Here is a 21,622-nt window from a genome sequence, read left to right as displayed (position 1 = left end):
AAAAGATAACCACGACATACAGGTCATCTAGAGGACAGAAAAACCGCTTTTGTGTTTTAGTCGATGTTCATGAAATGGCCATAAATCGTAACATCCCATGCAAGCAACACGCCAGCACAAAGTCCCCAAACATATTATGGCTTTTTTCAGAATTTTAGTGATTGCTGTCATTATCTATGCTAGAATAATGAGCATTTGCTGTTGCCCATTGCAGATATTTTCCATAACTGAATTTTAAAAGGCTATTCTCAACACTACGAGGTTCCTTACTTAAGATGAAGCCACGGGGAGAAACGAAATTGCTTAGTTCAAATGAATATCTGTGTTTTGAGACTGATAATAGTAGAACAGTGCGTATCATTTTCACATTGCCTTTCTTATTGTAAAAATACTAAACCAAAGACAACTAATTAAATATGCATAAATTAGTGTCAAGTGGCCATTTTTGGAGGGGGCCCCTAGCTTGAGGGGAATAAAATATTCTGATCTACTTTTTTGCCATAATCAGCCTTCACCAAACTTAACATTTGTGATGAAATCGGTGATTTGAGCTGTATCACCTCCAGCCTGGTTCTATCTGGTTTTCTCATGGACACACTCTTAAACATAACTCGGCTCTTGGAAAATGAAAATGTGTCTCCTGCTTCGTACTATATAGCGACTTGAGCAGTAGGCTAGCGCTCACACATTCATTCACCCATGAACTCATACCACATCCCCATGCAATAGATATGGAAATGAACAACACAAAAATATTACAACTGATAGCATTATTGGCAATAACCCCAGTTTATTCAATTTAAGTTGATTAAGTTTCATTTTTCTTTTTGCTCTTGTGAGATAATTTAGAGCTCCCCCAATTTATGTCTCCCTTGTTATGTCCTCTTTTGTTGTCTTCTAGGTCCATGTCCTCACTAGGTAGCTCTGGAAGCTCCTGACAAGAAGACCTAGGAAGAAATTAAACGCAAAAGCTATTCAACAACCAGTCCACACAGCTTAGAAATTCGGCTTAGCATGGAGTCAATATGCCCAAGCTAGCAGAAATTGTTGACGTGCTGGATTAAAAATTAAACGAGAATCCGAAAACTCCGCCTATGCGACCAGCTACGTCGTCTTTCAAGTTTTTAGTCTTTCAATTTTTTGCTTAATAGTGTCAATAAAAGTCGTAGCTTTTAATCGGTTAGCTGAAGTATTTGTTACAAAGATACCTTCGATGTTATCTTCTATCAATCACGACATCTTGTTTGTCTCTATCCAACTCACGTAGTTGGAGACACGAGCAAACACAGTGTAGTACTCTGTGAGACACATGTATGTTCCCCAGCTGACTACACCTCGCAAAACCCACTTGCCATTTTCTTCACAAACAAGAGGTCCTCCACTATCTCCCTAAAAATAGAGTAAAAATACTCAAAAATTTTAATGTAAAACGAGGAAATCAAATACTCAAAACTGTTATGAGAAAAGAAAGACTAAGACAAGTATATTTTTAATCTCATTAGTCGTGAAAGAAGGCGATTATACAGAACTCTGGGCTCACACGTTCTTAAAAGGGAAGAGCAGTTGAGTGAACGAGTGGAAGAACGAACGAAGGACGGACAGACGGACAGACGGACAGACGGACAAAGCGACCGACCGAAATGAAGGGAACGAACGGTTGACTTGTCGCTAGTGGAGGTCAGCCAGCAAATCGGACGACAATTTCCACAGAATTCATTGTAATTTAGAAGAATCGATTTTCAAGGCCAAAAGGTTTGAAGATAACATAAAGAAATTTTGGCTTTTGAAGGTGTCAATATGCAAGGAACCCGCGCATCTTACAGGTCTTGAATAAACATGCATTGTAGTTGTTGGTCTAAATGTTGGTGTCATCTTATGGAGATTTTACGATCGTTTTCCTCATTTTCAGAAATTTGTTTGTTTGATGCGAAATAAACATTTTTTCACCTGACAACCTCCTTTGCCCTGGCCCCCAGCACACAACATTGGTCCTTTGTAGACTTTTGACACAGGTTGCATTTTTCTGCGACATGTTGTGTGATCCGCCACTGGAAGCACTGCTTGTTGCAATACATCCGCTGCATCTCCCCCACCGATTGTACGTCCCCACCCTGAAAAATAAATGGAAATAAAAACAAACAAACCATAAACGAGAGTCTGGGTGGAGTTAAACTAATAGCAGCGAATTGGTCAGAATTTTAGTTGCCATCTGATAGATGACGTGTCAGTTGACGACTCCATTAATCACTAAGAATAAGCTTAATTAAGCTGAGAAATCACCGAACATTTATACCAAAAGTTCGGAATATTCTGGATCATCCCTGGAGGTGGTCCACTTCGATCGATCAGACCGGTCGGACAGAACTTTGCCGTTCTGTTTTGACAAACCAGGGAGCGCGGAGGGGAGGGGCTGGTAGGGCTATAGCCCTACCACTTTTATAGCTGGGATTTATATCCTAGGGCTCCAGATGGCGCGCAAGATAAATGGCGAAAAACTGACGTTTGTTTGTATTGGCTAGATTTTTCAGCCTTACCACTTTGAAATGGTCTCCGCGGTCCCTGCAAACCGATTCATTGCCCTACTTCTCTTCAGTAGATTTCACTCATGTAAGGAATTCGAGCAAGGAATAAAAAATAGTAAGAGCCATTCTTCTGATCTTGGTACCGGTTGGCCCGGTTTGATCGGAAAGTCGTTCTATTTTTTCCTCGGGTATTCCCACTGGTCTCCACCGACCCCATCAGACCTTCCCATCAGCCTTTTGAAAGAGACGTTGATCTTCAATAAAGTGGCCCTTAAAGAGTCCTAGTACTTCATCATATTCAGCTCGCTGTTTCCTGCATGAGAGAAGTACCCCCCTGTAATCTTTCAGATCCTTGGCGATCATAAAAAACCCTGCCAAATATGTGAGGCCACCCAAACAATCATTCTGAGCCTATTTGTACACTGGGATTGAGAAATACATTGTAACAATTAAATGTTTGACCGGTACACAGAACACATGCACCTGAACTGGGCTCCAGCCAGCCAGTTCCTCTCCGATCCATTAAGGGGCAAAGTTAAGTCAAGGCTTTGACGAATATATGTTCATGCATTTATAGCGGCCCGAATGGCGGATAAGCGGAGCACCATGGTTAAACTGTTGTTATCAGGGACAGAGCGCGGTTGGGTTGTTTGGAGGCCGGTCAACGCTAACCCGGAATTAAAAGTTAAACAAAGTATTAATTTTTCTTGTGTAAATGTCTAATGTTTTGTGTAGTTTGAGATTATTCAAAATCAAAACAAAAGGCCAAACAATATAAAGAGAAAACTATTACTTTACCAGTGATAAAACAGTCTGTTCCTGGCGAAATCTGATCTTGACGATTTTCCGGAAGACAGACTGTGTTGACCTCGTCACTTGGTGTGATCGGCGTCTCAAGTTCTAACAATGCAACGTCATGTTTCAGTGTGTTACTGCTGTACTCGCTGTGATATGTAACTTTTATCACATTGATTGTTTCTTGAACCGACGCCGATGAGTTAGAACTCTCACGGTAATGGGAACCTGGAGTCAAAATGATAAAAAAGAGTTTAGTAGGCAGATAGGCAGACAGTAAGGAACCAAGAAAACATGCTATCAAGTAAGCAAGCAAACGCTCAGGCAAACAGGCAAGCCATTGAGAGAGCATGAAAGAATGAAATCACTGAAGCGCAAGGGAGAAATTGAAGTAGGGAAACATGGAAGCAAGGGAGCTGGGGGGGAGGGAGTAAAGGAGAGGGGAGGAGAGCGGTTGGAAAGGAAGGAAGGAAGTGTCAGAAGAAGGGAAAGAGAAAAATTGAAGTCGTTCGAAGGAAAGGGAAATAACAATAGACAATGGTCCATCCACATCCCTGAAGCAGCTATGTGATTAACTTACCAACAATGACTTTAAATACAGCAGGATCGGGTTGAAACTCTACACAGTGAGCGGCTGTCAAAACCAAGTCATCCTCAATTAGTGATCCTCCACAAATGTGACCGTAAGCATTGGCGTCTGGGTAATCTCGGTAGCGGAGAGAAATCTGCCACGGCCACGAATTGGGTGTGGCTTCTTCACCGTTTACCACGCGGGACGACTGAGCGACGCGCTTTCCACATTCGGCTGTTTTAATTAAAAAAAGTAACTTCATCAAAAAGGAATTATTGCTTCCCATATGAAATATTACTTGCTCTTTATTTCACAATTTATCTGAGTTGAGCTTTAAGCTTTTCTTAGTTAGATATTTTTATATGGACTGTTGATTTTTTTTTAAAGTAATTCCATTGGGTTGCATTGCGGATCTCTACTGGGCGTAATATTTTCCGCCCTAGGCGCTCCCACGAGAACGTCCAGTCTATGCAAATTTACGTGAAGCGAAGCTCGAAAAAGAAATGAACGACCTTTTTCTCCTGAGCGAGCATAACTCAAGCTGGCATTCGGTTGACAACAGTATGTCTCAGTAAAGGAAAAATTCTGCTCTGAGATATTTTTATTTGAATCGTGTTATAAAGAACGCGTCTTTAGAAAAAGTTAGCTACCTGCACATGCAGCGAATTCTTTAAATTGCTTCACAATGTTTAGTTCTTTTCGACTAAAATAACTGATAATTACAGATCAAAGTCTGTTTTATTGAACGCCTAACATATTTCAATACAAATAAAGCTTTGCTTCCAAATTACATGTCCTCTTTCTGATTGCGGGGGTTCCTAAGAAAAACTTCGACGGTCGAATAGTTACTAAATCGGCCGTCTACATTGCACAAAAAAGGGCTAAGTGAACTTTAGTTTTAATATCTTATAGTTTTGCAATATTCATGAAAAAATTTTATAGAAAATTTTAACTCCTTCGTCCTTCTTTGTTCATGGAGTATTGAAACTGAAAACATTATAATTTAAAACTAAAGCACACAAATGTTGCTCATCATATGGTGTAGACTTTTGATGTTTCGTCGTTTGCAATCACGCTGGTCGTGGTCTTTTTTGCTCCAAGCAGTTCTTTCTTCGCTCTGAGAAATTCTGGCTGTTCCTCTCTTTTTTTAATTTTCTTTCTAGTACGGTGTCGTGTTTCCAAATTATGTTTGCATATGCCTGGCCTACATGGAAACAATGTTCGGTGAAATAGTATCAAGAGCCAAGAAAGTTGGATAGATACATGAATGTAATGCGCTTTTAGTAGTAGATTTGAAATCTAGGTTTGAAATCGTTTTGGCTTGGAATTAGATACACTAGAGTATGATTCAAAGGGTACCCTTTTCCTTTTTACTCATGGGCACTCATTGAAATATTTTTATTTGAATGCTGTAAAGAACGCGTCTTTAGGATAATCAAGGTATATACGTGCGCATGCAGCGAATTCTTTGACTTGTTTCATGATCTTAATTTCTTTTCATTCAAAATAGTTGGTAATGAACGCCTCCAATATTTTAGTGTAAGAACTGTCTTTTCAGTTTCACAAATTAGGGTCGTGAGGATACTCAAGCAATCCCCGGCGGTCGAATAGTTACTATTGACGACGGCCATCTATATTGTACAAATTTTTATAAAAATCTTTATATTTTTGCAATACTCCTACATATAACATAAGTGCATTTTTTTTTGGAAAATTTTAACTTCTCCTTCTTTTTGCATGGAATATCTCATACATATTGGAAATTAAGAAACACGCACAAGGCTTTGTGCTATTGAAAAAAACAACACCCTTATTTTTTAACAAAAACGGACAAATGTTGCTAATTGTGTCTTTAGTCTTTTGGCATTATATTAGCCTTTTTCTTCCTAGAGCTCTGTCTTCCTGGTATAGTGTTGTGTATCGAGATTTGATTTGTACATGGGTCACATGGAAACAATTAATGATCCGTCTTACTTTTGGTCGCTCATATTTAGGTCCTCTTATATTAGAAAGCACAAACCCTTCACCTTCTTACCTTTGGTAAGCGATGGAAGTGGAACGAGTAAAACTGCCAGTAATCCCAAAGTCATCAACATCTTGTGCCGAGTAAAAGAGCATTCAAACTGCACCCAACTAAACAAGGTATTAATCTTTTATAGACTCAGATTTATTTATCTTCTTTTACTTCAGCAAACAAACTTGCTAAAAGACTCTGAACATGTTTAATGGTCTTGCCTTTTTTTTAATGGCCACAACAAAAGGATTGTAAACTTTTGTAATTGTCGTTTGGCACAAGTCACTTGATACGTAGGAAGTCGTCTACTAGAATAAAATGGTAGGCACGTACGAAATAGAGCCTTTTAATCATAATAGATCCATTCTGCTTCGGATAATACTGCCTTTTTCATTTTATTTTAGACAAGAAATGTAAAAAACCATCTGAAACAAGATTACCAAACAAAAATACTGACTGCATCTATTGTGTAATTAAAAGTACCCTACTATGTAAAATTGAGCCATCTGGTTTGTAAATATTAGAGCATGTTCAAGATTTTTACTCAAGTGAATTGCTGCACGTTTCAATTCTAAAAATGTGAGATTGACGAGAAAATTCACTAGGTTCCCGTGTCATTTCTTCCAAAACAGTAATGCTAGTCGATTCGCAACGCTTATAAACGATATAGAACTTTTAAGCTCACTGAAAAGAGTTACTCAAAGGTATTCGAATGTTAAAATGACGTTAATGTACAATTACAGCTGAGTAAAGGTCCGGCCTAAGGTACGTAATGACTCAGGCAACGCAAACAAACCAACGCAACGAACGCAAAATATTTCAACGTCGTTTCAACAGTGTGGTCAAATGTGTACAAACGTTATTATTACTTAAATGTTTCGTGCATTAGTCCGAGAAACAACAAATATCAACATTGTTTGTTTACAGCGATTTAGCCGTTAATCGTTCTCCTCAAGCTTTTATAAGTCGTTGATACAGCCGACAGTTAACGCCCCCAATTTCACCATCTCAGGTTTTTACCTTAAATTATGTATCTCAGCGCATTTATAAACGGAATGCTATTGAGAATGAATTCGGAATAATGTATTTGGACTTTCGAATACTTGCCTATTTTCTCAGTCATTACCATAACCACTTTCTTCCTAAACCTTTATGGGTCTTAAAACAACACCATTAATTGAGAAGAACGTTATTTTTTTGTATTTTTTCTCAGTTAAACTTGTCTAAATGGGTCTTCTTGTCAACGGTATACTGTACATACACTTGGAAAAGGAACCACTTAAATGACTACTTCCCCTCTGCAAGACATGTTTAAGTTTCAGTGCTGATGACAGGACAAAGATTGTCTCAGCTGCAAAGACCCATTTGCGCGAATCAGGCCATTAAAGAAACTCAGACTACTGAATTTCGTCTCAACCAGCTTATTCCGTTATTGTTTTTTGAATTATTGTTTCTCTTGCAGCTCAATTTAAGAAAACGTTTGGTAAAAGGACATCTTTACAGTGTAATTTCCTGTTTCGTTGTTATGTCAAGTGCCTATTGTCGATGCTATGTCAGAATCAGAACATTATTTTTTGGTATTTTTCCTCAGTTAAACTTGTCTAAATGGGTCCTCTTGTCAACGGTATACTGTACATACATTTGGAAAAGGAACCACTTAAATGAATACTTCCCCTCTGCAAGACATGTTTAAGTTTCAATGCTGATGACAGGACAATGATTGTATCAGCTGCAAAGCCCATTTGCGTGAATGAGGCCATTAAAGAAACTTAGACTACTGAATTTCGTCTCAACCAGCTTTCTCCGTTATTGTTTTTTGAATTGTTGTTTCTCTTGCAGCTCAATTTAAGAAAACGTTCGGTAAAAGGGTATCTTTACAGTGTAATTTCCTGTTTCGTTGTTATGTCAAGTTCCTATTGTCGACGCTATGTCAGAATCGGTCTGAACAACAGTATGGCAGGTGGGTTGTAGACAGGTGACAGGTGACACGATGTTTTGTTATTCTTTTTAGTAGTAGCTATGAGTTCAGCCGACGATAAGTTGTCATTTGTTTTTGAGCACGAGTTCCGTAGTTCTTAGATTAACTACTCATTAACCGAAAGTGAGATCTTTAAGGGAAAATCTGAGACCAAGGCCGAACCTTTTCGTACGGACCTGAGTAAGGAGGTCGACACGGCAAGGCGAAAAAAAAAAAAAAAAAAAGACCTTTATAAGCCATCAAATATTTTCTCTCGCGCGTGATTGGTCTAAACGCACCACGTGACCGAATATGCCCCAGCTTAAACTGGGGAATTTACGAGTGATATTCTCCAATTTTCAAAACTGCGCGTGTAGCGAAAAAGATTTGAAGGAAAATAAACGCAATAGCCCCCATTTAGGGTGAAAATATGCTCGGTTATTTGTCTTTGGACATTATCTGTTCCTCGGAGCTCACAGTTTTCCTCGAGCTACGCTCTTGGGAACTGTTCGCCTCACGGAACGGATAACAAATATCCGAGCATATTTTCGCGAAAAAATGGAGGCTATTGTTGATACAATTGCCAATCAGAACGTCTGTTATATTGGCTACAAACGGGACACACTTTAAACATAAAGTTCTTGGAAAATAAAAATGTGTCATTCTTGGCTTGGTAAATAATGACTTGAGCCGTGGACCCGCGATCACACATTTATTTCCCCATGCGCTCATACCACATTCCCTGCGCAATAGTTATCGAAATGAACAACATAAAAATGTTACAACTGATAGCATTATTAGCCTTAACCTCAGTTTATTCAATTTAAGTTGATAACTTTTTATTCATTCCATTTACTATAGTCAGATAATTTAGAGTTCCCAAAGTAATGTTTATTATTATTATTATTATTTTATTGTCTTCTACGTCCATGTCCGCCGACACCAAGCAGTTCTGAAAGCTTCTGACCGGAAGACCTGGGAAGAAACGTACAAACTATTAAAACAACCAGATTAGACTTTGTCATTTCGACGTGACTTTTAACGAAAAAACTATTCAACAACAATATACAGTTACGAAATTTAAATGTGAATTATACACAAGCTCCTTCGTTAAGTTAAAAAAACTTTCAACCAAGCGCTAATCTAAATATAAGTTGAGAGGAAATATTGTATAGCCAAACTAAGTTAAGTTTATCCAAGATCCCGGCATAGCACGGGGTCAATTCTTAGCGGCCAAACGTATACAAAAAGACTCTTAAGCTAGCAGAAATTTTTGACTTTCTGGAATAAAAATTAGACGAGAATTTTAAAAATCCGCCTATGTGACTAGCTACCTCACTTTTCAAGCTATTGACTTATTTTATAGTGTTAGTAAATGAAAAATTTCTCACTATTCTAAAGTTAATCATCGTGGATCACTCGTTGAACTATCAGTCATGCAGGTGATTAGGCATCCGGGACATGTCAAGAGCACGCTATATAAACATACCTTATAAACTATTACCAATCAGGACATCGTGTTTGACTCAATCCACTTCGTGTAGTTGGAGACACGAGCAAACACAGTGAAGTGATCCGTTTCACAATTGTAGTGTCCCCAGCTGACTACACCTCGCAAAACCCACTTGTCATTTTCTTTACAAGAAAGAGGTCCACCGCTATCTCCCTAGAAGAAAGAGTAAATATTTTCCATAATTTCAATGTAAAACAAAGAAATTTAAAAATACTCAAATCTATTGGTTAAAAGAGAAAATTAGGCAAATATATTTTTAACCTCAGTAGATGCAAAAGAAGGCGATTATACAGAGCTCGTGAGCAAATGAGCGAAAGAACGACTGAATGAACGAGCGAACGAGCGAACGAGCGAACGAGCGAACGAGCGAACGAGCAAACGAGCGAACGAGCGAACTGGCGGATGGGCGAACGGGCGAACGGGCGAACGGGCGAACGGGCGAACGGGCGAACGGGCGAACGGGCGAACGGGCGAACGGGCGAACGGGCGAACGGGCGAACGGGCGAACGGACGAACGGGCGAACGGGCGAACGGGCGAACGGGCGAACGGGCGAACGGGCGAACGAATGAACAACATACAGAACGAACCAACCAGCGAACGATTGAACAAACTAACGAACAAACAAATCAACAAACGGAAGGACGGACGGACAGACGTACGGATGGAGAGACTCAGTGACAAACGCAAGGACCGATCGACCGACCGACCGACGACCGACCGAAACGAACAAATTAAAAAGCACATAATAAAGGGAACGAACGCTAGTTCGTATTGAGAGCTTAGCATGTCGCCAGTGGAGATGTCCAGTAAAACTTACGACAGTTTCCACCGAATTCATTAATTTAGGGAAATCGATTTCAAGATTCTAAGGTTTGAAAATAACAAATACTCAAAAAACATTTTGGCTTTTGAATCTATTACTATGCAAGGGACCTGCGTATCTTGCAACTCTTGAATAAACACAAAATTATCATATTATTACTGTAGATGTTTCTGTTTTTCTTAAACTTTTTAGCTAGATGCACGACCCCACAAGCAAACCTATTGCTTTAAACCAAATTGTGTTTAAATAAAGAATTGTTTTGTGTTGTTGTTGTTGAATAAACATACACTGCCGTTGTGGGTCTAAATTATGGCGTCCTGTTAAAGAGATTTTACATCAATTTTTCCTAATTTTCAGGAATTTGATTGTTACACAAGAAGTAAATCCACATTTTTTTCACCTGACAACCTCCTTTGCCCTGGCCTCCAGCACACAACATAGGTCCTTTGTAGACCGTAAACCCTTTCATTTTTTCACGGCATGTTTTGTGATCCGCCACTGGAAGCATTGCTTGTTGCAATACATCCGCCACATTCCCTCCACCGATTGTACGTCCCCACCCTGAAAAAAAAAAATGAACATAAAAACAAACAAGAGGATCTGGGTGAAGTATTTAAACGATAACTGAGAATTTTAACTGTAACCTGATAAACGATGAGTCCTTTGACATCTGAAACATTTACTAAGGATTAGCTGAGAAATCGTTGAAAAATTAACTGATAACTGGGACTCCAGCGACTCTTTCCAGATCTTCAGCAAACAGCTATATATTGGCAAATAAGTTGATCTTCAAAAATGTAGCTCTAATAGTGTTAAGCACATTCGACACAAAAATTCCTGCACCAACAGTACTCCCCTGTAATCTATTTTGATCGTTGACGATCGTGAACAAACCCTCTCATATCGTTGAGACCACCGAAAAAATCGTTCTTTTCCTATCTGTACACTGGATGGAGAAATGCATTGATTGGCCAGTGAGTATACAGATCACAAGCACCTGAACAGGGTTCAAACTAACCAGTTCCCCTCCATACGAAATCCGACTAATTATGGAACGAAGTTAAAGTGCCTCTGAACCCCAAAATAATTTCATTTAATGAAATATACTAGTTTCCCCACTTACGTAAGCGAAAAGTTATCTCGATTGATAAAATCCCTGCGTTTCCACAAACGTTTGAACTTGCAATTTCAGGGTCGGGCTACCCGTGACGTCATCGCGGGAAGCGAGCTAAAGTACTCAAGAGACCTTTGACTGAGCTTCAAGCGCTGTCAAAACATATTTGGGTTATTTGTGACTCATATCTTATCAAAAAAAAAACAATGTTTTTTTCGATGAAACGACCGTGCCACGTGCACCTAGCATTAAAATTCGGAGTCTAGCTACGGTTAGGACGGCTGTGAAGTACATATATACATCTTGAAGTGTGGGTCGCCAGTCGATCTCGCCAGATTGCAAGTCAGGCCAGGATCGACAATTTGCCAGTCCATTTGGGTTGTAGGGTCCTATAAAGGTTCTAATAATGGCTAAAAAGTTAACTTACAGCTCTTAAAGAGTTACGAAGATGAACACGAAGAGTTGGTAATTTAATAACGGAACGTCCAGATTTCGGAGTGTCAAAACATTTTGAGATTCGAACATTAATTTTTCCGAAATACAAGTTAAAATGCAATGTAGTCGCAGTCCAATCCTGCCTATTTATCCAGATCAATGATTGAAAATAGTTTTAAGGTGGCTTAAAACATTTCTCTGTTTTTTTTAGACCGTTATAGAACTAGGTGCTATTTTTCAGGCTTGGAACTGTATTGTTTTGAATGACTGTGCAATTTTTTTAAAGACTACTCTCCACTGTACATTTTATTGTGTTTAAGTCATAAATTAAGGTTGCACTGTTCTGTTGCATAGCAACAAACTTGACCCACTTTTATTATCAACTGCATTTATCTTAGGGAGACGCGGTGGCCTCGTGGTTAGTGCGCTCGTCTCCGCATCGAGCGGTCCGGGTTCGAGCCCTGGTCGGGAACATTGTGTTGTGTTCTTGGGCAAGACACTTTACTCTCACAGTGCCTCTCTCCACCCAGGTGTATAAATGGGTACCGGCGAACTTAATGCTGGGGGTAACCCTTCGATTGACTAGCATCCCATCCAGGGGGGAGTAGAAATACTCCTAGTCGCTTCATGCTACAGAAACCGGGATAATCTCCGGCCTGATGGGCCACTTGGCTGGTACGCAGACTTTACCTTTACCATTTATCTTAAAATCTAAGCCGGTAACCCCAAGAAAAATTATAAAAAAAATATATGGAGTAGATTTTTTGGAAAATGAAAATTTCGAAGTTGAAGGAATTCCACTCCCCATTTTGTGTTGCGATTTCGCACATGCATTCCGCTTTTGCTGTTGAATAACTTTTTGCATTAAAAAAGTAGGGTCACCGGATCACTTTTTAAGACATTAGCTTCACGGATAAGGAATTCTTCGCGCGCGTTCTACGCCCAAATTAAAATCCCGACTTTGCAAGATCGCCCCTTACGCACTCGTGAAGGCGGTCCGCTGATCATTAAAGCCCACGATTCCACGCGAATAGCGTTTTCCTTTTCGTTATTGTCGTTAGCAGCACAAGCCGTTGAAGAAGAGTACCATTAATGTACAAACGTGAGACTGGCTAAGTTTTTTTTTTCTGACAAAGTGTGCGATGTAGGCGTCGCGCCGCTATGTTTGTCTTGATTTTTGCAAACTTTAATTCTTGCGCGCTATCTCGCGACCGTTCAAGTGATCGCGTGATGCCTCGCTGTGAAGAGCGTGCTAGAGCCCAGGCGTCTCACGGAAATATTACTCTTTTGAGCCACGCTAACATACCGTAGACTTCCGAAAGTAACGACCCCTCGAAAGCAGTAGTAATTAATGTCATTTTCAACAGAAGAGTATTAAAAGAAACGCACTGAGATATTGTTAGACCAACATAGCAGTGCGTCATAAAGTACAAACTGTTAACGGTTTCTGACTTGCTTTCATTCCGACCGTTGAAAACATGACAACATAAATATAAACTGGAACAAAGACTTACATCTCATGTTTCAAGTACTGTTTTTTTTTTTTTTTACGAATTCCCTTTTTTTATTTCGTAAAAAACATTAAGACCTCATTCCTACCAACTTAATAGAACGCTTTTTGCTCCCCGAAAAAAAAAAAAAAAAAAGATTATTAAGTAACAAACGCAATCTTTCGGCACAAAAGTCTCCGTCGGCAGCTGTAGAGTCGAACCTAAATCGTTAGTTGTATTTTCCTCATATATTTATCAATGCTTGATTCGTTCTAAGGGTGTCATTGAGATATATTTCGTTCTTCAAAGACGAAGCTCAAAGAACAAAACAATTGTATACGCGCAATGAACTTTGAGAAACACGGCCGGATAACGACCTCCACAAATACATCAATTCAGCAGTTCGAAGCCCCAACAATTTTAATCGTCTGGTTGTAGGACGTAAATTTCGTTTATTATTCGTTTAGAAAAGTCTCTATTTCGAGTACAAAAACGCGATGCGTTTAATGTGCCTCATAATTTCCTCAGCTAGTTTCCAATATTTTGGTCTGGGACTCGCGGGATCGTTTGCGTTGAACAGTCAGATGGCTACCAGCTTATCCCAAATTTGTGTATTATGCAGTACCTTGGCAATGTTGAGCTTTCCACAAGACGCTATAGAAGAATATATAGACTATGAAAATCTCTTGGTTTTTGTAATAGCGGCAAACCAGAGATCGAAGAATTTCGATGGCTCCCTCTTCGCACAGATTAGCCCATTTCAGTTTAGTCTTTTTCTCGCTTCTGGTCGAGTATCAGCGAGATAGCGGTATTGAATAAAGAGGAGTAATCTCTTTTAAGTTTCCCGTATTGCTACAGCTTCCAACAACACATCTTCCTTGCATCCAGCAACGATTATTTTGACTCACACTGTCTCATGTTCACGTATATCCTTCTCAAAATCAAAGAATTGTTCTTCCTGGAATGACGTCAAGAGCCAACTCGTCCCATTCTCTGCTATTACTCGATCGGGAACATGGAAAAGCTGATTTTACAAACTTTGAAAATTCACAGGAAATGAACGAAAATAGCTACAACGATATTGTTTTCGCAGTAATGATCAGGAAAATAAATTATATTAATGAAAAACAATTTTGATGGCTAGTAGCACTTTCAGGCAAGACTTTGATCTATACACAGATGTACATAAATTATGTCTCTACTACTTTACCAGTAATAGAACAGTTTGTTCCCGGCGATATCTGATCACTGCCACTTTCAGGAAGACAGACTGTGTTGACCTTGTCACCTGGTACGATTGGCTTCGCAAGCTTTAACAATGCCACGTCGTTTTTCGCTGTTGTCCAGCCGAAGTCACTGTGGGGGATAACTTGTGTCACAGTGATTGTTTCTTGAACCGAGGTGGGGGAACCCTCTCTGTAATGAGCACCTAGAAACAAAAGGAAGAAACACGTTTAAAAATTAATAAAGACAAAATAATCTCAATTGAAATAAAGCAAGCAAAAAGGTACGAGGCAAGCAAACAAACAAGCAAAAAAAGAAGAAAAGATGCAAGAAAACAAGAAAGGAAACAATGAATAAAGAAGGTAATAAGGAGGAAACGAGGCAAGTAAGCGAGCAAAGGAGCAAAGAAGCGAGAAAGCCAGCTGACAGAAACGTAGAAGGGAAGTGGAAAGAAAGCAAGGAAGGCAGGGAGGAACGAGGGAAGGAAGGAAGGGGGAGGACGAAAAAAGTAAAGAATCAAGGGGAAAAAGGAGGAGGAAAATGCAACCAAGCGAGGATATAGGAGGAAAACGGGGAGAGGGAGGGAAGGAATAAAGGATGGAAGAAAGGAAGGAGGGAAAGAATGAAGGTAGCTAGCAAGAAAGGAAATATGGCAAAAAGGAAGGAAGGAAGGAAGGAGGTGTAAGGAGAAGGGAAAGAGAAAAACGGACATTTTGTAAAGGTAAGGTAAGTGAAGGAAGGTCTCATAAATATATAACTGATAATAAAGTAGACAACTGCCCATCCACGTCCCTGAGCTTTTGTGATAAACTTACCAACAATTACTTTCCATGCAGTCGGATCTGGGTTACGGACCACACAATGAGCAGCTGTCAAAACCCAGTCATTCTCAATTAGTGATCCTCCACAGTAGTGACCGTAAGCATAATTTCTGTAGCGGAGAGAAATCTGCCACGGCCACGAATTTGGTGTGGCATCTTCACCGTTTACCACGCGGGACGACGTAGCGACACGCTTTCCACATGCAGCTGTATAATCAAAGAAAATTTTAACCATCAACGAAAACTTTCGCTCTTTGCTTCGAGTTCGTTCCTTCTTCACTAATGGCTCAGAAGAATTCATGCTGTTTATTCCTGCTTTTTATTTTTTCCTTTCGGGATTTTCTTTGTAAATGGGATAAGAGGAAGCAACAACATGTAAAATAGCGACGAACGCATGAATGTAACGAGCTAGCTTTTAATGTCTTTTAAAATAATAATATTGAGCTTTGAAATCGCCTTGGACTGCCACTGGAAATACTTTGACCTGCCCTTTTTTCCGTCTTTCTTTTGATTCCTCATACCTTAAAAAGAATACGTCCTTCACCTTCTTACCTTCAAATTCGCCAGCATCTTGCACTTTGGATTGGCACACAAACTTGCGTGAGAACTGTAAACATCACTTCAACTGATGTAGGTAGCTTAATACAGTAGCTAGTGCGTTTTAGGACGCAGCGTTAGAAGTGGAACATTTTAACTCTTAGAGGTCCAATCAAAAATTATCGCCAAATTAACCACATCGTATTCTTTGTTTAATATCTCCACAATTATTTACAGCATTATAGTCTGCTATATCTCATTTTAAAGGAACCAGCAAATACGTCCTAGAAAAGAAAGTTTGTCCAGATGGGAAGTAGTCGTAAATGTTTACAAAAACTGAAATGAATAGAATTTGGCGAAAAAGAAAAGGAAAAAAAAATATTGCAGAAGCAAAATTAAAGTAAAACCACTCTCCTGGTCGAATTTGACTTAGAGAAAAAGCATTTGCCTTGTTCTATGAACAAATACATACTGACAAGAGAACAGAAAACAACCGAAATATATAATCGGACTAACTTAGGCAACTATTACTGCAACAAAAGGAAGCTCTTTTTTCCAATTTACTGGGCTTTATGCTCCCAAAACGATTCAGTACACATAATTCAATAATTAAGCGAGATTCTAAACTTAAAAACGGCGTTCCGAAGAGAATTGAGTTGCATTTCTCATTTCTGTTCATTTTGTAAAGCACATGCGAAGTCTGACCTAAGTCCGCTTACCTCAAGTTTTCGACTCTAAATTCGAGCTAACCGTAAAATTACTTTCTTATTTTTTTAAAATACTTTTCTGATTGCTGTCAGGCTCAAAAAAACATCTCCAGGATTTTTACAAATTGTCCACACCGTGCAAATTTTTCGATCAACCATGTCGGCCATTTTGATATAACAGGCCTTGATCTTGGAAAAATCGTCGCGTAGCTCGCATTGAACTGTCTTAGCTCGAATTTGCGGGGAGCTTGCATGGGTAATGTTCTTGTTACGCTTTCTATCAAATCCTAACGAGATCGAATGAAACAGGAATTTTTCCGAAATGACTAGAGCCAGACGTGAATTCAGATTGGTATGTCCTATTTCCTACCCTTTCTGGTCCATAACAAGGTTTAGTTTGGCACTTCGTCTATGAAAAGCATTCACGTGGTCACGTGCATATTGTCCTTTCTAGTACCGTGTCGTGTTTCGAGAGTTTGTTTGTTTTTAACGGAGGCAGCGTGGCCGACTGGGTAGGGCGCCGGACTTGAAATCCGGAGGTCGCGGGTTCAAGTCCCGCTCTGACCATTAAGCTGGAGTTGTTTCTCGGTAGACCCCAGTTCAACTCCACGGTCATGCTTGTAAATAGCCAACTGGTCTGCCTCCGGCCAGTCGGGATCTTTAAGCTGATTATGTTTATTTGCAATATTTGTTTCTTTCAGTTTAAAGTGGCGTGCCTGAAAACGAGCTAGCTAGTTGTAGCTAAATGCGTCGACCATAAACACTGAACATTTAAAATTCAGTTTAACATTTTAATAATAATTAGAATTGAAATCGCTCTGGATTGAAACTAGATTCACTAGAATTTAATTCACTGAGTATTTGCACCTTTCGCGCCCTACTTTTGGTCGCTCATAAATAGCTCCTCACATATTACAAAGCAGAAACCCTTCACCTTCTTACCTTCTGAAAGCGATGGAACTCCGAGTGGAACGAGTAAAACTGCAAGTAATCCGAATATCATCAACATCATTCAACTGCACCCAGCTAATGAGGTATTCATCACTTGTAGTCTCAGATTTATTTATTTTCCTTTACATCAGCACACAAAGTTGTTAAAAGCCTCTTAACATTTTTAATGGTCTTGGCATTTTTCTAATAGTCATAACAAAAGGTCTCTCAAATTTTTAAATTGTTGTTTGGCACAAGTCACTCGATATGTACGTATTCTACTAAACTTAAGTGACTGGCACCTATTGGAACACAACATGAGAAGTGGAATATCTTATCGATACATCGATTGAGCTTCGTATAATGCAGTCTTTGTCATTCTATTCGACTGTTTTCCGTTTTGAGATTTAGTTCTTCACCATACAAGCTAAAATCGATGAAGGTGAAATTAGAAATCTGAAAAACGATCTAAAATAAGATGACAAACATAGATGCCTGATGAATCTATTGTGTCATTAAAAGTACCCTACTCTGTAAAATTGAGCCGTCTAGTTTATAGATATTGGATCATGTTCAAGCTTTTACTAAAACTGAATAGCCGCGCGTTTCAATTTTCAAAATGTCATATTGGAGAGACAATTCACTATATTCCCACGTTATTTCGTTCAAACCAGTAAAGCTAGTCGATTCGCAATGCCTAAGAACGATACAGAACTTCTTCAGTGAAACGAGATATTTTTGGCATATGAACATGTTAAAATGATGATAATGTGTATTTGCAGCTAAGTAAATGCCAGGCGTTATGTACGCACGCAAAGCAACACAAAGCAACATAACGCAACACAACGCAACACAACGCAATGCAATGTAATGCACCCGACGAACACAACATATTTCAACAATGTTGTGGGTAACATGCTGCAGATCTTTTCACCCTGTTAACCATCCGAAACTTCGAAACATTTTGTAACAGGGTGGCCAAACGCGTATAACTTGTTGTCCACAATAATGCTCCATTTTTTTTTCTATTTGATTGTTACGTGCATTTGTCCGAGCCGAGTAATTTCAGTCCATTTCTAGAGAAGATTAATATTAGCATTGCTGGTTTACCGTGATCTAGCCGCTAATCATTCGTCTTAAGCTTTTATACATAAGTCATTTATACAGCAGGCAGGAGTTTCCACCTAAAATTTTCCTTCACTAAAGTATCTCAGTTCTTTTATCAACACAACGCTATTAAGAAAGATTTCGAAAAAAAAATTTATATTTGTTTCTTTTAGAGCTTGACTTTTCTCTCTCTCTACATGATAGTCGCATTCTCTCTTAACCATTTACTGGGCTTTTACCAAAAGCAGCACCAATAATTTTAAAGAGGCAAAATATCTTTTGGTGTTAATTTTTTAAAACGTGTCTCTTGTCAACGGTACAATACATACATTTTGAAAGAATTCAAATTAATACTTCCACTTTAAGATATGTTTTTGTTTTAACGTTGATAACACATTATTCTAGCAGCTGCAAAGACCCTTGTTCGCAAATGAGGCCATTAAAGATACTTAGGCTAAATTTCTTCTCAACCAGCTTTCCCGTTAAAGTTCGAGTCACCGGAATGTGACTGAGCTCTGTGCGAAAATGTTTTCTGAAATGTTTCTCTTGCGCCTCAATTGAAGAAAACTTTTGAAAAAAGGGTACCTTTAGAGTGCAAATTTCTTTTCTTTTCTTGTGTCAAGTTGTTGTTTCGAATCTCAAAATCAGTCGAGATTAATAAGGAGTTTCTTAGATGGCTAATTAAAAGCTCTTTGGCTGCTTTTTTGGTCCTGTCCGGAAAAAATGCATTAGAATTAGCCAATCAGATCTTGTGTTATATCGGCTACAAACGGGACAAACACTTTAAGCTGTTTCAAAATAGTGTCCAGCACTTAGATTTTGATGGGTCATTATGACCACTCTTTATCACTTGATACTACAATCATGGTATCAAAAAACTGCCCAATCATTGGTGAACACATTGTTATCATTTCCACGACACAATAGGCTACCATAGCAACAGTATGACCTGCTAAAAACACCCTTAATTACAGCTTTAGGGGCCTATAATTCAAAAACGGCACGGTGAAATTTTTTTATATTATCAAATTTTAATAAGCACGATAAGACGCAACTTTTGGCAAAGTTTGAAAAAATTCTGTACATAAAATTAAGAGTCACCTTAAATTTTCAAAATTTTAAGGTGGCTGTTAAACCTATATACAGAATTTTTTCAAACTTTGCCAAAAGTTGCGTGTTATCGTGCTTATTAAAATTTGATAATGTGAAAAAATTTCACCGTGCCGTTTTTGAATTATAGGCCCCTAAAGCTGTAATTAAGGGTGTTTTTAGCAGGTCATACTGTTGCCATGGTAGCCTACCCTACCAGGGAAGCAGAAAATTAGCGAATTAAAGGAAGAACTATCGGAGGAGTGAACGAACGAACCAACGATAGAACGAATGAATCAACTTACACAAAACAAATGATTAAGGGAACGAACGTTTAATTGTAGTAGTAGCTTGTCATGTCGCCAATGGAGATCTGCCATCAAAACTGTCGACAATGTCCACAGAATTAGTAATTTATGAGTATTGATTAAAAGGTTCAGGGAATCCCGAACCATCGAGTTCGGATTCGAGTTCGAGTTCGAGTTGGACTTGGAGTTAAAGTTCGAGTTGGAATTCGAGTTAAAGTTCTAGTGAACTAATAAAATAAGCAAATAAAAATTAACCACTAACAAGAAAAAAAAAAAAAAAAAATGGACGAGGAGGGAGGTAAGGTGCTCCTAAACAACATAAGCCGCCGATATACTTGCATTTACGGAAGGACCGCTTTTCGGGGAAAAAGGCGCGGGGAAGCCTTTGACGAGCAATCCCATCATCGGGGATGGCACAAACGAAGGATTACTTTTCCGCAGATTTTAGATGCTAACCATGAGCCAACGATCTCATATCCATCTCTGTAGGGAAAGTGCAAGTGGCGTGACGCGTGACTCTAACGTTGTCCACGTGGTTATCTTGTGTTAAATGACACATTTCCTGGACAACAACGGTATGATCTGAGGTCCTGTCATTAGCCTGCTTGCTGGCCATCGTCGCATTAGCAATGGAAAGGTAGGTTTAATTTACTTTATGAAGACTTGTAGTTGAAAGATTTATTTTCAAATGCAAATTAACGCTGTTTTCAGCGAGGAAACTATCATAGAGATCACCTCATCGCCAGAGAAAGCACAGGCAGACCACTCTGTGTGTTCGTGGTTAATAATTGTTTGTCAGAAACGAACAGAGTCTACGAGAGTTATGAATAAAGCTCTGAAAATTGCACATCTAAATTACATCTCGGTCTGAATATCCCAATTAAATTAAACGAAACGTTAATCGACTCATGTGTGGTGTTTTTTCGCCTTCCTGGGCCGTCTGAAGCGTTTTTTTACGAAATTACTTTTGGCCGGAGACCGGTAAGACAACTCAGGAAGAATAATTTGAATAGTATAATTTGATTTACGTTTGCACTGAAATGTTTTCCATGTTATTTTACTTAACACAAGTTGATATTGACTTAATATTTTTTATCCTTTATTTTTAATAAAAGTACTCGAGACTAGCTAGGCTGCAATATTAAGTGATTCAATGTCTTAAAAACATTAATAACATTAATAGTTACAGTAAATTTTTAAGCCTTTAGTTTAAGTGGACAGCAATTTGTTTGTCACACGCGACTATTCTTTGGCAAATAAAGAAGAATAAATACATTGTTCCAATAAATTTCTTAAAACTTTTTTTTAACTTTGGTTAGCTGCTGAAAAAATCAAAACAATTGACTGCTACTGGGCTACAAGCCGGAAAAGCTAATTTGGTTGGTTTGGTTCCTTTGTTCGGTCTTTGCACTGATAATCTTCGCCTATCTCTTGTCAAATTTATGTAAACTCATCAAATTACGGGAGAATGATCCCCTAGAATTAGCCAATCAGGGCGCGCTTTATTATGGCAACAAACGGAACACACTTTAAACATAACGGCTCTTGAAAAGCAATGTATCACTCGCTTGGTAAATAATGACTTGATCGAGCACTGGGCTAACGCTCACAAATTCATTCCCCCATGGCCTCATACATCATCCCCGCGCAATAGATGTCGAAAC

The 21,622-nt window shown here is 38.9% G+C and overlaps 2 protein-coding genes across 4 annotated transcripts; both read right to left on the bottom strand.

Moving 5' to 3' along the window:
* Nucleotides 1–35: 35 nt before the first annotated feature.
* LOC145481812 (chymotrypsinogen A-like) lies at nt 36–6,011 on the bottom strand. Of its 2 annotated transcripts, none has more exons than XM_081460357.1 (6): nt 5,924–6,011; nt 3,898–4,122; nt 3,321–3,545; nt 1,948–2,111; nt 1,201–1,389; nt 36–934 (listed from the first exon to the last, which is right to left on the bottom strand). In XM_081460357.1, the coding sequence occupies exons 1-5, from the start codon at nt 5,982–5,984 to the stop codon at nt 1,231–1,233; spliced, it is 834 nt and encodes a 277-aa protein (XP_081316483.1). In that variant the 5' UTR covers nt 5,985–6,011; the 3' UTR covers nt 36–934; nt 1,201–1,230. The 2 variants fall into 2 exon arrangements, with proteins under 2 accessions (XP_081316483.1, XP_081316482.1); XM_081460356.1 differs by having other exon boundaries at nt 39–947; nt 1,209–1,389.
* A 2,715-nt stretch (nt 6,012–8,726) lies between these two features.
* Nucleotides 8,727–17,533, bottom strand: LOC145481811 (chymotrypsinogen A-like). 2 transcript variants are annotated; one of them, XM_081460355.1, is made up of 6 exons: nt 17,467–17,533; nt 15,275–15,487; nt 14,446–14,664; nt 10,597–10,757; nt 9,349–9,525; nt 8,727–8,834 (listed from the first exon to the last, which is right to left on the bottom strand). In XM_081460355.1, the coding sequence occupies exons 1-5, from the start codon at nt 17,531–17,533 to the stop codon at nt 9,367–9,369; spliced, it is 819 nt and encodes a 272-aa protein (XP_081316481.1). In that variant the 3' UTR covers nt 8,727–8,834; nt 9,349–9,366. The 2 variants fall into 2 exon arrangements, with proteins under 2 accessions (XP_081316481.1, XP_081316480.1); XM_081460354.1 differs by lacking the exon at nt 17,467–17,533 and having other exon boundaries at nt 15,275–15,869.
* Nucleotides 17,534–21,622: the final 4,089 nt, after the last annotated feature.

Source organism: Orbicella franksi, chromosome 3 (genome assembly GCF_964199315.1).
Source record: "Orbicella franksi chromosome 3, jaOrbFran1.1, whole genome shotgun sequence".
Classification (NCBI taxonomy): Eukaryota; Metazoa; Cnidaria; class Anthozoa; order Scleractinia; family Merulinidae; genus Orbicella; species Orbicella franksi.
This window is presented reverse-complemented; position numbering and strand designations above follow the sequence as displayed.